The sequence below is a fragment of the Arachis hypogaea genome, chromosome 19 (genome assembly GCF_003086295.3).
Source record: "Arachis hypogaea cultivar Tifrunner chromosome 19, arahy.Tifrunner.gnm2.J5K5, whole genome shotgun sequence".
In the NCBI taxonomy this organism is placed as follows: domain Eukaryota; kingdom Viridiplantae; phylum Streptophyta; class Magnoliopsida; order Fabales; family Fabaceae; genus Arachis; species Arachis hypogaea.
The window spans coordinates 36,694,916-36,707,092 of NC_092054.1; the positions used below are offsets into that span (position 1 = coordinate 36,694,916).

The following is a 12,177-nucleotide window of genomic DNA, read 5'->3' on the forward strand; positions in this document are numbered from 1 at the left end:
AAAAAAAAATGAATAAGAAAAAAAAAAAGAAGAAGATGGTGATGATGATGAAAAAAAAAAAGAAGAAACAGCAGAGATGAGGAGGAGGAAGAGGAAGAGTTTTGAATTATGCAGAATTGATTAGCACAAATACACTAAAAATTCTTAAATAATACACCCAAATATTTTCGTGTTACACCCAAATTTGCTGCAAATATAGAAAAATGTTTCCTCTAATGCTGCATTTTTTTTGTTCTTCTTTTTTTTATTTCTTTCTTTCTTTTAGTTGAACGAATGTAAGTTCATCCTCTTCTAAGTAATTTTGTACTATTATGAGTTTCTTCTTCTTCTTTGTTTGATTTTTTTGTTTTTATTCTTGTTAAAAGAGTAAAAAAAAGAAGAAACTTGAGAAGATAAAACAAGAAAAAAAAAGGATGAATAAGAAGAAGAAGAAGAAGAAGAAGAAGAAGAAGAAGAAGAAGAAGAAGAAGAAGAAGAAGAAGAAGAAGAAGAAGAAGAAGAAGAAGAAGAAGAAGAAGAAGAAGAAGAAGAAGAAGATGATGATGATGATGATGATGATGATGATGATGATGATGAAAAAGAAGAAGAAGAAGTAGTAAAAGATGAGGAGGAGGGAGAAGAAGAGTTTTAAATTATGCAGAATTTATCAGCACACATACACCAAAATTCTTAAAGAATACACCTAAATATCTTCGTGTTACATCCAAATTTACTACAAATACAAAAGAATATTTTCTTCAATGTAGAATTTTTACATTACAATTAATTCAAACCATCAATGATAAAATATTATTCATCTACAGAAATGGGTGATTTTCTTTAATTTTTTTCTTGATTTCATATATTGAATGCTTTTGAGTAGTTAGTTAAAATAGAGATGTTCTTAGTGTATCCCTGAGAAGAATTATTTATAATAAAATAGAAATTGTTGAAAGTCATGTAGCTTTTGTAAGCAGCCTTGTTATTTTAAAAACTTGACTATTTGTGTAGACAAATGTTTGGTGACCAACATTTTTTATTTGTTATTTATCTTATATTTAAGTTAATATTAGTCAATTTTTATTTATTTTAAACCAAAAATGTTGTTTTTCTCATGTTTTTATATATTAACCTTGATTCTATATGATGTTGAGTGTGTGATCATTGTTCTTTATAGAAGAAAGAATACTAAAAAAAATTCTTCTGAACGATTAGACAACAACAAAATGCAATTGACATTTGTATAGTTAAGCTTTTCAAGTTGTTTGCGAAGCTTAATTTACAGTTTAACTAGTTTTAAGACTCGTGCCAAGCACGGAGACATAAAAGAAAGGCTTACCGAGAAGATGACGAAAGAACCACATGACAAACAAACTGTTCAAGGCAAAATGTTAGGTAGCAAGCTAGGAAAAACTTCTCTATAGACAACATTAATAGTATGATCTGAAGCTGTGCCGTCAGAACCAACAGATAATATCTTCAGTCCAGAATGCATGCTGACCTGAGAGAGCACAACATAAAGCTGACCATGAGTAAAAACAGGTCTTGAAAGATACACGCCAATGGTTGACAGTGTTTATCCTTGGGACTTGTTTATGGTCATTGCAAAGCAAAGCGCAACCAGAAATTGTCGTCGAGTAAACCTGATGGGTAATGTCTCATTATTAGGGGACATGTTCATCCTGGGAATAAAGACAACCTCACCAGTATTACGACCTGCTAATATGATGCACTCAATGACGTGGTCGCCAAGACGTCTAACCTGCATTCGATGACTGTTGCATAGTCCATTGGATTGGTCAATGTTGCGAAGAAGCTTCACCGGAACACCAATTTTAAGAACTAACCGGTGTTGGGGAATTCCTGAATAATTCAATGCATTTAATGACTCCGTGCTCATTGTGTATAATTCAGATTCCAGGTGACCATCTTCATTAATTAATGTATCAGAGCTCAAGTAAACTCTCTTGTTGCCAGGGAACAAAGACATCACATGATTGTTTACTTCAGTTATAACATCAAGTGTTGGTGATAATATACTCCTACCCTTAAAATAATCTACGCTAGAAGAATGGAGTAAAATGTCAGGATAAACGAACAACACCAAATCATGCAGACATGGAGACTCAATATCCAGTAGCAAGTGGTCGGGTATTCTAATTACTGATTCGCCATCGGTGCTGTCTCCGAGTAACTCGTCACCAATTTGAAGCAGCCATTCAGCAAATTCCTCTAATTGTACACTGTGCATATCTCGCGAACCACAGCCCAGCCTCATGTTTTCAATTAACTGCAACACTTGGCAAGATTGCCACAGGTTCGAAGCATTAATACATGAATGAACAATCTCTTCCCGGGAACCACGAGGAATCACAGGCAATATCTGACAGAAATCACCTCCCAGAACAACAATTTTTCCACTGAATGGAGCATCAGGATTATATCCATGATCAAGACGAAGAACATCCTTAAGGCACTTGTCGAGCGCTTCAAAGCAAAATTTATTTAACATAGGTGCCTCATCCCATATAATTAATTTTTCAGATGAAGTAAGATGTGCGAGGGGTGTGCCTTGCCTTATATTACAAATAGAGTCCTGGTTAACACTGAGTGGAACCTTAAAGCGTGAATAAGCAGTTCACCCATTAGGCAACAACAGCGCTGCAATGCCACTAGATGCCATGTTGAGAACAATATCACCGTTCGACCTTATTGAAGCAGACAGTGCATTCCATAGAAAAGTCTTACCAGTTCCACCATATCCACAGACAAAATAAAAACCACCATTAGCACGACTAACTGCATTCGCTATTGTGTCGAACGTAACGCACTAGTCTCGATTCAACCGGGAAACCAAATTGACGGAAATACTTGCAAACTCTATCTTGTCGAAATTGAGCTCATAAAAAAAGACTGTGTCGGAAGGTTCAGTTGAATCAACAGAATCAGGAAACGGCATGTCAATAAATTCTTTTAGGCTCCTACCGTTTGGTTGCAAAAGTTTTTCAATTTTGACAAGCGTGGTAGACTGAATCTCATGAATGGAAGGCTGGAAACCTGAAATCAAAATGGAAGATAGTTACATCACAAACAAATTCGACAAAATGATGAAGAAAAAAATAAATGCATCACACAATGCATGAGGTTGAAAAAAAGGGGAGTTTTTAAATGGATTGGTGAGAATTTTTGGCGATACAGTAAGATGACAGGAAAAAAATCTAGAAAGTTTACCCAAGTTATGTCTTCTAGAGAGCATCGAGTTGTCTACACAATGTTGCCAACATTGCTCCCACACCATGTCAGGGCGCACCATGTTGTTTCACATCAAAAGCATTGCAAACAACCTCCTGATATAATTCGGTGATGCCCACGAACTGGCTTCATTAAGTGCATCAATAAATTCCTTATCGTCCTGCAATAACCCTAGCGCATAGCAAGCTTCTTTGAATGTATCGTACATAATGCCACCAACAGAACGAACATCAGCAAATGTCTGGCACCCTTTTTGATAATTCAATAACAAACGAAGGTAGTACTCCTCTCCATGCGAGTGAGGAATATGTGTGAGATGACCAATCACATTCCCTTGCTTCCGTGGCCTCCACATATGCCCTTGCTTGTCCCAAACAAAAAATGACGGCATCTCCGCGTAAGTCAGTGTACGGGCCAGATCAAAATCCTTGTTAGCCTTAAACCAACCAGTAAACATACTATCCTTTGAGACCGTAGCCTCGATAACATTCTCAATAAGTTGATGATCTTCGTACAAAATATTCTGTTCATTGGCAGGTGGAATGGAAGGCGGATGACGTTTGGCTCTTTGAACATAATCTCAAACCCGAATAGCCGCTAGGATGCCTCATAAGCAGATATATATCGGTAATCATAGTAGTTTTGAATTTCATCCACAATGACATCAGAATCAGCTGAATCATGCGATCGAAAAAATAAAGCTGTGACACGGTCATTACCTTTGTGGACGTACTTGAGCAAATACTTAATAGCAGATGTCTGGCAAGTAAACTCGACATTTATGTGGCACCCATACTTAAGAAGCAATGTTGCATTGTACGGGACAATAAACCGATTGTCGAGGTCAACATTCCTCTTGCTTGTTGAACGACCATTATCCGACTGTTTATACTTGGGAAAACCTGCATTGTCTATGGCTATTTTTTGACGGAATGGCATTGGATAAAACTTGTACCACTTCCCATTAACCATACACGGGCTACTCGTGTTCAAAAATCCACAGGGTCCATGAACCATGAATTTCTGGACTAACTTATATCTCGGCTGGCTGGAGAAATAATAAAATGTGACAGTGGGGAAGACCACGCTTCTGGAATTCAACTGTGTACACAACTAAAACAAAGAAAATGGGAAAAAAAAAGAATATGTGAGGGGACAGATAACCATTGATGGAAAAAGGACAAATGTGTTGGGGTGAACTTGAAGACACTGAATGAAAAACCTTACTTGCTTTGGGCTTTCCGAATATGGACCCATCCTTTAAGTCTTTTAGCAACGCATCTAACTTGATCTTGAAAACCCTTGATATGATATCAGGCCTGTCACTTGGCTTTAATGAATAGTCCGCAACGCAATCTTTAATCTCGTTCCAATCTGGGTTACAGGTAATAGTAATGAAATAGCTAGGGTAACCAGCATACCTGCAAATAGCAAATGCATCTTTGCAATTGTTGTACATATGCTGGGGACCATCGACAAATGAAGTCGGCAAGATAACTCGTTTGCCAGTTCTTGCAGCTTGTGTCTCACCATGAATTAGGCACTCATGTAGGCCTTGCAGTTGTTGGGAGCGAAACTTGTTCTGGTAGAACCTGTGATATTGTAGTCTTTCAGCTTCTACCATAGTGTAACTATCAACCAAGAATTGTTGGAACAAACGTCTTGATTTGAGAAGAACTTGCGACTCGTGCGTTTTCATTTGGATTCAAAAAGACAGAAACTCTTTCATGCTAATTGTTTCTCGCTTATGTAACTGTTGCTAAGATCTTTTATCGGATATTAAGATATCACTCCGAAAACCATCTTCTCTGTACGGAAAAAGCAAGAGGTACTGTAGTGCAAGGTACTAGGGATGATTAACATCAATGCGTTTCAACTAATTTGAATGTGTCTAAAGTATAACGTCCCTCTCAAGGTTATCTGTATCAAAATCACCTACAATAAGAGCAGCAACTTCAGACGCTGATGGTAGATTATATCTTCTACCATTAGTATTCCTCTTCTTGATAAGACGAAGCTGTAGCGGAGTGGTTGCATCTTCAGCGAACCTTTGCCTAGCATATCGAAAAGACTTAGCAAGAGAATTGTGGGAATCAAGAATGCTGCTGAGGTTGGCCACAATGGTATGATCTATAAATTTGTGTTGATTAGACAGGCTACATTAACCAAAAAATAAAATACATCAAGATAAATGAAGGTCACACCGGAATTAAGAAATACACATATTAAAAAATCAGCAGACAATCAGTACAACCAACTCACCCAATTGCGTCAATCCTATTCTGGACTTCGTTTTCCATATCATAGAAATAGAGCTGAGCAAACTTGGGCTCGCTAGACTGCTGTGGCATCAAACTTCCAATTGAATGGTAATTTTGGCCACTAATAACAAACATGGGGGGAACGGAACCCTTGTTTAATGTGTACTGAATCTTGCCAGCCATAGATGTGAACGAAAATATACCATTAAAGGCCCTGATATATTTCTGATAATGCAAAGATCGTTCATCATCTCCATCCAACAACACCTCCAACAATGGTGGCGGGACCGGCAACAAAGGGAGAGTGACCTTTCCACCCATACAACAAATAGCAAATAATATAGTGTTATTGGCTCCACCTTTCGCAAGTTGCTCGTGCATCCACATGTTTGCCCCACAAAAAATACATCTTTGCGTGGGTTGCCCAATAGACCAAATATCTGGTGAACATATGAAATAAAGCAAAATCAAGTTTTGCAGGACTGCAATAATAGGTCAAAATATGGATAGACTCATAATCATAGTCATTGAGAATAATACCTGGTTCAGTAGAAGATGCAATAAAGGCCTCAACTTGGACGTCGCTAGCCTCAGGTAGATAAAAATTTACAGACCGGGACAAAGGGGAATAGCCAACCCGACTGCATATTTGATGAGAACCAGTTATCAATTCTCGGAGCTAAATTCGAAACATTAAAACGATTGTGAGTTAGTGGGCGAAACAATCTGGTCAAAGACCCATGTTCAATCGTGGCTGCGGGTGAGGCTCGGCAAATGGTCCCATAGTAATGATGAAAAAAATCGCACCAGCTTATACGGGAGAATTGTTTAATTGTTTAATTGAAGCATAATTCCCTGCTAAAGAACATATCCTAGAGAGATGGCAAATGCAGGCATTACTTACGTGGTACGTGTTATAGAACGCTTTTGTCTGTCACCGGACTTAGGGACGTTACACGGTGAAGAACTTGCAATGGAAAAAAGGGGTGTTATCCGCAGATGGACAAGCCAACACCGTGGTATGGGGCAGGATTTAAAAAAGGATCATAATGTTAAAAATGAAATAGAGTAGCACAGGTGATCACGACAACTAAGCAATACCAGCGGTGAGTATCGCACGTGGGAGGAATATTGCTATGTTCCACGGAGAGCCATTTAGCCAAAGAATAATTTAGAAAAGAGATCCAGCTTAGATTGGCAAAGTAAAGCTAACCTTGGATTGTGACAACAGAGGCGGGTGATTTTTGGAGCACACCGATAGCGGTTTAGAAGGACTCTGACACGTGTCTGTTAGGATCAACTGCAACAATAGAAAATCGTAGATGAAAGTTTATAAATCATGCATAAACACACCAATAGAGCAGCAAGATAAGGGTCACGCAAAATTGCCAGCAAAAATTGACATGTTCCCTCACAGAGGAAAGTATGGATCACGCCGAATAATGAAAAAGTCTAATGGAAAAATGACGCCGAGCATGAAGCGAACTATGTAGTGGACAACGACTAACAAACCATTCTCGAGGCCGGATGGACTCAGCAACACGTTGACCCGGCGCCTCTTATGACCCAGCAAATTCATCCGCCGTTGCCGTGCAAGCTTAGCTTGGTGTTCTATGGCATCCAGGCAGCCGAACTGATTGCCAAAGGGGTAGGTGTATGGAATAATTTTGTTACAGGCACTCAAACTGATTTCAGACAATTGCAAAATTGGACACCGCTCGGCTAGACAGGAAAGGAAACACGCAATGACAAAGGTCAACAAATAATGGGAAGAAAGGAGAAGACCGAAAGATCTGTATTAGGTATGATGTCAAAGTTGGACTATGAAAGACACATGTGCTCAGGCACTTGCTTAGTCTTTGACCATTAATGAAAAGAGACAAGTTCACAATGGAAACGAATCAATTTGGCATCCCGTGATTGATTGAAATTAAAAAAACAATTAAAAAAATGAACTCAAGACATGGTCAACTGATCTCCTTAACATGACCAAAAGAAAGAGAGAAGGAAGTTAGCTGATAGGGGAAATTTGTAATTGCAGAATCATAGTTACATTTATTATTTGTAACATAAAGAAAGGAGTAGTGGAACATGGAAACAGGAGTCCAGGTAAACACGAGTTCGGTTTGACTACTCAGCACATAGCTGCTATATCTAAAGGGAGCAAATAACGACAAAATAAATGTTAAGCGAGTTCTGGTATACAAACAAAGGTGCCACAGGAAACAATTAGAGAGGTTATTTTAAGAGAATAGAAGTAATGTAATGTGTTTTAACTTAATCTCCAAAACGGGCCTTGCAACTTATTATGCAACGTCAAAAGGAATAGTGTGAAAATATGCATTGTTCATATAACAGATGTGATAAGAAAATTTTAGCCATAAATTGGTAACAATCTTCCTTGAAATTGAAACCATAGAAGAAGGCAGGGCATAAATAAACAACAGCAGAATAAAACCCCTCGTATAATATGACAATCAATTGTTGGGCAATAATTTGGAGTGCTGATGCATGCAAAGATCTTCCATGCATGTAGGGAAATGAAATTTTCCTTTGATCTTTTGTGCTTAATTACAATTTATTAGCACGACCATAAATTGGTAAGAATCTGACTTGAAATCGAAACTGTAACACCCTAACTATCAAAATGTCACGCTTCCGGCTGCGCCACTCTGGTAGCTCAAGTATTACCACGACTCTTATAATATTTAACACTAAAATATGAGCCTGCTTAAAACTTAAAACCGCATAACCTTTTGATAACTCTTTTTCGTGAAAACATAAACATACATGTACATACAAATCAGATACAACCTTAAGATATATATATATATATATATACATAACACTAGTTTACAAATATACATATCATAATTTCCTATCCCTCTTACAAACTTAATAAAGATAAAGGCGAGGGAAAAACAATAGCAACGGTAATACAAAAAGACCGAGTAAACAGAAAATAAACATAACTCTCCTGAAGCTTCATCTTCCATATCCTGAAAAGGAATAACCTGTAGGGGAGTGAGAACGTCGTCCTCGCTTGTTCTCACTATAGAATTACAGAAATTGCTATAACAAGATACGTAAAGATAAAATCATTCTTAGAGTTCAGTGATCATTGCTCATCTTATGAGTCTTTCCAAAAACCATAGGTTCACATTCGAAATCCAGAAAATTCCTTTTTGAAGACTTGCTAAGTTTCTCAAATATTCTAAAACAAAACTTTTTTCCTTTCTTAAAGAAAATGTCTGAAAAGTTTTTCCTAGACCGCAACCATGAAAGCAGTTACCTACGCGGTATAAATGATCATCCCGTTCCAAGCATAGGTTCATTAAGTCTATGCTGAACCGATCAGATACTTTATACAGAACTAGGACTCAATATACCAATCACGGCCTCAAGCCCATCCAATCCAACACGGCCCCCGGCCCAAACAACTCAAACATCAACCAATTCATCACAAGTCAACCAATCAAACACAGTCACAAATAATGTAGTTCAAACACAATCAAGAGCAATTACAACAAGTATAACAGTTAACATAAGTATTCACATAAGCAAACAATTACAATATGCACACCCAAACAATATCACATAGATGCAAATGATGAATGCCTGCCCTACTGGCTGTGATATCACATTGTCGGTTCAATTGCCAACCCGACACATTCCCATGGGAATGTTGCCCTTCGGTCACGTATAAATGGGAACCCTCTGGGATAACGTGCCCGCCACACGGTCCAGGATGTCAGTGCCTGCACACTCTTGTGATCCGAAAGGATGTGAGCGGGATACTTTGCCTCTGACCTCGCATCTACACGTAAGCGGGATTAACCACCGTCCTTACGCGGGCGCCGCAACTTCGACAAGCGGGATTAACCACCGTCCTTGCCAGGCGCAAGTGACTTATCAACAATCTCGTCAATTATCAAATCTCTCAGCATAAGCGGGACGAACCCGGCTCTTATGCCTACCAAACAATAACTCATCAATCTTGATGATATCTACAATCAATCAGGCTCAATACCTTATTTCAAAATTATTCTTGGCTCATTTACTTTTAAATAACAAACGTAGTCAAATCACAGCTAGCCAAGAATCACTTTTCAAAACGGAGCCACTTTCCACATCTTTTCAACACTTCCAAAAATCTCAAAACCATGCCAAGTTCAAAATCTCTTTGAAAGACTCAATCATTCATTTCTAAATCAAGATTTGGTCGTAAGATTCCTCAGCAGAGTCCCAAGACTTCAGGGGAGAATAACCTAACTCATTTCTTAAATTCCTTGAAAACCTCCGAAACTTTAACTTCTTGAGTTGAATAAATAGAATAGGGTTTAAACCCAAAACCAAATTGTGTTTCCAATTATGCCGAACCAATTTCAAGACCAACCAAACTTAAGCCAAAACCAATTTCAGTTTCATTCTTAAATCTGTTTCCAAGGGCTCGGGAAGTGTTTCAATTTTAATAAATCAAAGTTCCAGAAAATACTTCAAGCTCTTCCTAAATGTCGTAAAGTGAAATAGATTAATTGAAAACCAGGTTTATTTTAAATCCATTAAAACCCCTCCAAAATCTGTTTATGTAAATCAAATTCCAAAACATAAAAACATTTCATATTTAAATTGATTTTTAAGGCATAATTTCTTTCTTAGTAATTACATCAAAAAAAATAGAGATTTTCCTAATAAGGCAAGTTCAAACATAATTTATTTCTCAAACATTTAAATCAAAGCATAATTTATTCTTTTCCAAAATAACAATTCCAATCAAAATCTCAGATTTTCTAAAAATTTCGGCAGCATCTCCCCTAAAACTTGGACTTTGCCACCCTTTCCGGGTCCCAACAAAACCAATCATCAACTCTTTCTAATAGGTTCAAGACCAAATTAGTTTCCAATAAAACAAAACTCAACTTTCAAATTATCAAAAATCATTCAAATCAACCAATCCAGAAATCTCCAATTTATCAAAATCATACATTGTTACAATCAAATAGGCAACCATATTCATTCAAGATGAAACCAGACAATTCATAAGACTCACATAACCACCAAAAATACATTTTGTATAGCATATCTATTTATAACACTTTATAATTTAAATAAAACTAGTTTGTACAAAAGCCCCTACCTCAAAACGCATAACCATAACCCAAACGCGTCACAGAGTCCTTTTCGCCTCAACCCGAAATCAACAATCAAAATCCCAGCTATGCGTGTCTCTTTCAATAGTAGGAACAGCCTCAACGCCACATATAAGCTTAGATACTACTTCCTAACACATCAATGCCATGGAAATCTTAAAACTCATAACTGAAAACAAATGGCGAGGATCCTGAGATAAAAACACTTACTGAAATAAGAGGAATGGCATAGCAGCCTTTGCAACACCTATGCGACACGCGAACATCAGAGCTCAAACCTACATTATCAAGCCTCAAGGTCTTTAACCAAAGACAGCCGAACGCTAAAGCAGGGGTTTCCGAAATATGAAATACTCACTGAATCAAAACGAAGCAATGGCAGCAGTAAGAACGATTATAGCAGCAGCGGGGGAAAAATGACCTTCTCCTCCACCTTGGTCCGTGATTCCAGTGGCAGCAGCGGCAAGGAAATTTACAACAAGCACCTTATCCCATACAAACAAATTTCAGTGCCAATCTCCAAGGTAGAAACAAACTGGTAGAACAAGGAAGTAGAAACAGGGGAGAGCTTACCCAACACAGCAGTGGTTCTAATGGTGTTTTCCGACGGCAGTGGCGGCGTGTAGCCCGACGGCAGGCCACACCCGCGGCAGCAACGGCAGTCGCAGTGGCCCTCTGTCTCGCGGTTCTGCCTCCCTTCCCCCACGCCTCTGTCAGCGGCGGCCAAGGCTTCAACTAGCGACAGCGGCGGACTCCACCCCAGGCGACGATGACTGCTCAGATGGCAGCGACGGCACACGGCGGCGCGCGACGGCAGCGGCAAGTCTCTCTCTCTGTGCGACGCCTCCCTCTAGGTCTCTCGCTCCCCTCTGGTCGCGATACGAACGACGGCGGCAATGAGGGTTCGACGGTCCCTGAGCAGCGGCGCAGCAGCGAGCTAGGCGGCTCCTTCCTCCCCTGCGCGCGCTCTCTTTCTTCGGTGTTCAACGGTGTAGAACGCGACAGCACAGCACGACGGCGGCGGCGAGGTCCACCGGTGCTGTCTCGTCCCTCTCATCCTCTCACACCGCCGCTCTCTGTCCCTCTCTCCCTCTCTGCTTCTTCCCGTTTCCTCCTAACCCGTTCTTTCTTTCTTTCATTCAGTTGGGGAAACTATGTGTGTTTGGCTGCTGGGGCATGGGGGGAAGCAACGGGTAACCGGGTAGGGTTTTAGGGTTAGGGTTTTTAAGTAAAGTTAGGGTTTGGGTTAGTTTTGTAATTTCAAATAAAAATAGGGATACTCTAGTAATTAGAAATAAATTCTAATCCATTAATGTATAAAAACACTATTTGCTCAGCAATTTCATAAATTATTTTTCATAAAATGCTCAAATAAAAATAATTAGAAATAATATAATTAAACCCTTTATTTTCCAAAGTAACAGTATTAATATTTAAAATATTAATTATTTAATCCGAATCATATAAAAATCCTTATTATTTCACAACTACCAACTTTATAATATAATTATAGAAAATAATCCAATAATTATCAA

General features: G+C 38.7%; 1 protein-coding gene across 1 annotated transcript; it reads right to left on the reverse strand.

Annotated features, from left to right (window-relative positions):
* Positions 1-2,617: 2,617 nt before the first annotated feature.
* On the reverse strand, positions 2,618-4,930 carry LOC112778244 (uncharacterized). Its single transcript, XM_025822581.1, has 5 exons — positions 4,454-4,930; positions 3,838-4,344; positions 3,355-3,754; positions 2,894-3,036; positions 2,618-2,809 (listed from the first exon to the last, which is right to left on the reverse strand). Exons 1-5 carry the CDS (start codon positions 4,928-4,930, stop codon positions 2,618-2,620), a joined length of 1,719 nt encoding a protein of 572 aa, XP_025678366.1.
* Between the last annotated feature and the right edge of the window lie 7,247 nt (positions 4,931-12,177).

Bases quoted from the DNA above. Each gene is read 5' to 3' on its own strand.
- LOC112778244 (XM_025822581.1), bottom strand. From the start codon at position 4,930: ATGAAAACGCACGAGTCGCAAGTTCTTCTCAAATCAAGACGTTTGTTC. The intron at 4,345-4,453 runs GTTTTTCATTCA...TCTTTGTTTTAG, and splicing joins GAAAGCCCAAAGCAAGTAAG to TTGTGTACACAGTTGAATTC. The intron at 3,037-3,354 runs GTTCGTGGGCAT...TTTTGATTTCAG, and splicing joins TGATGCACTTAATGAAGCCA to GTTTCCAGCCTTCCATTCAT.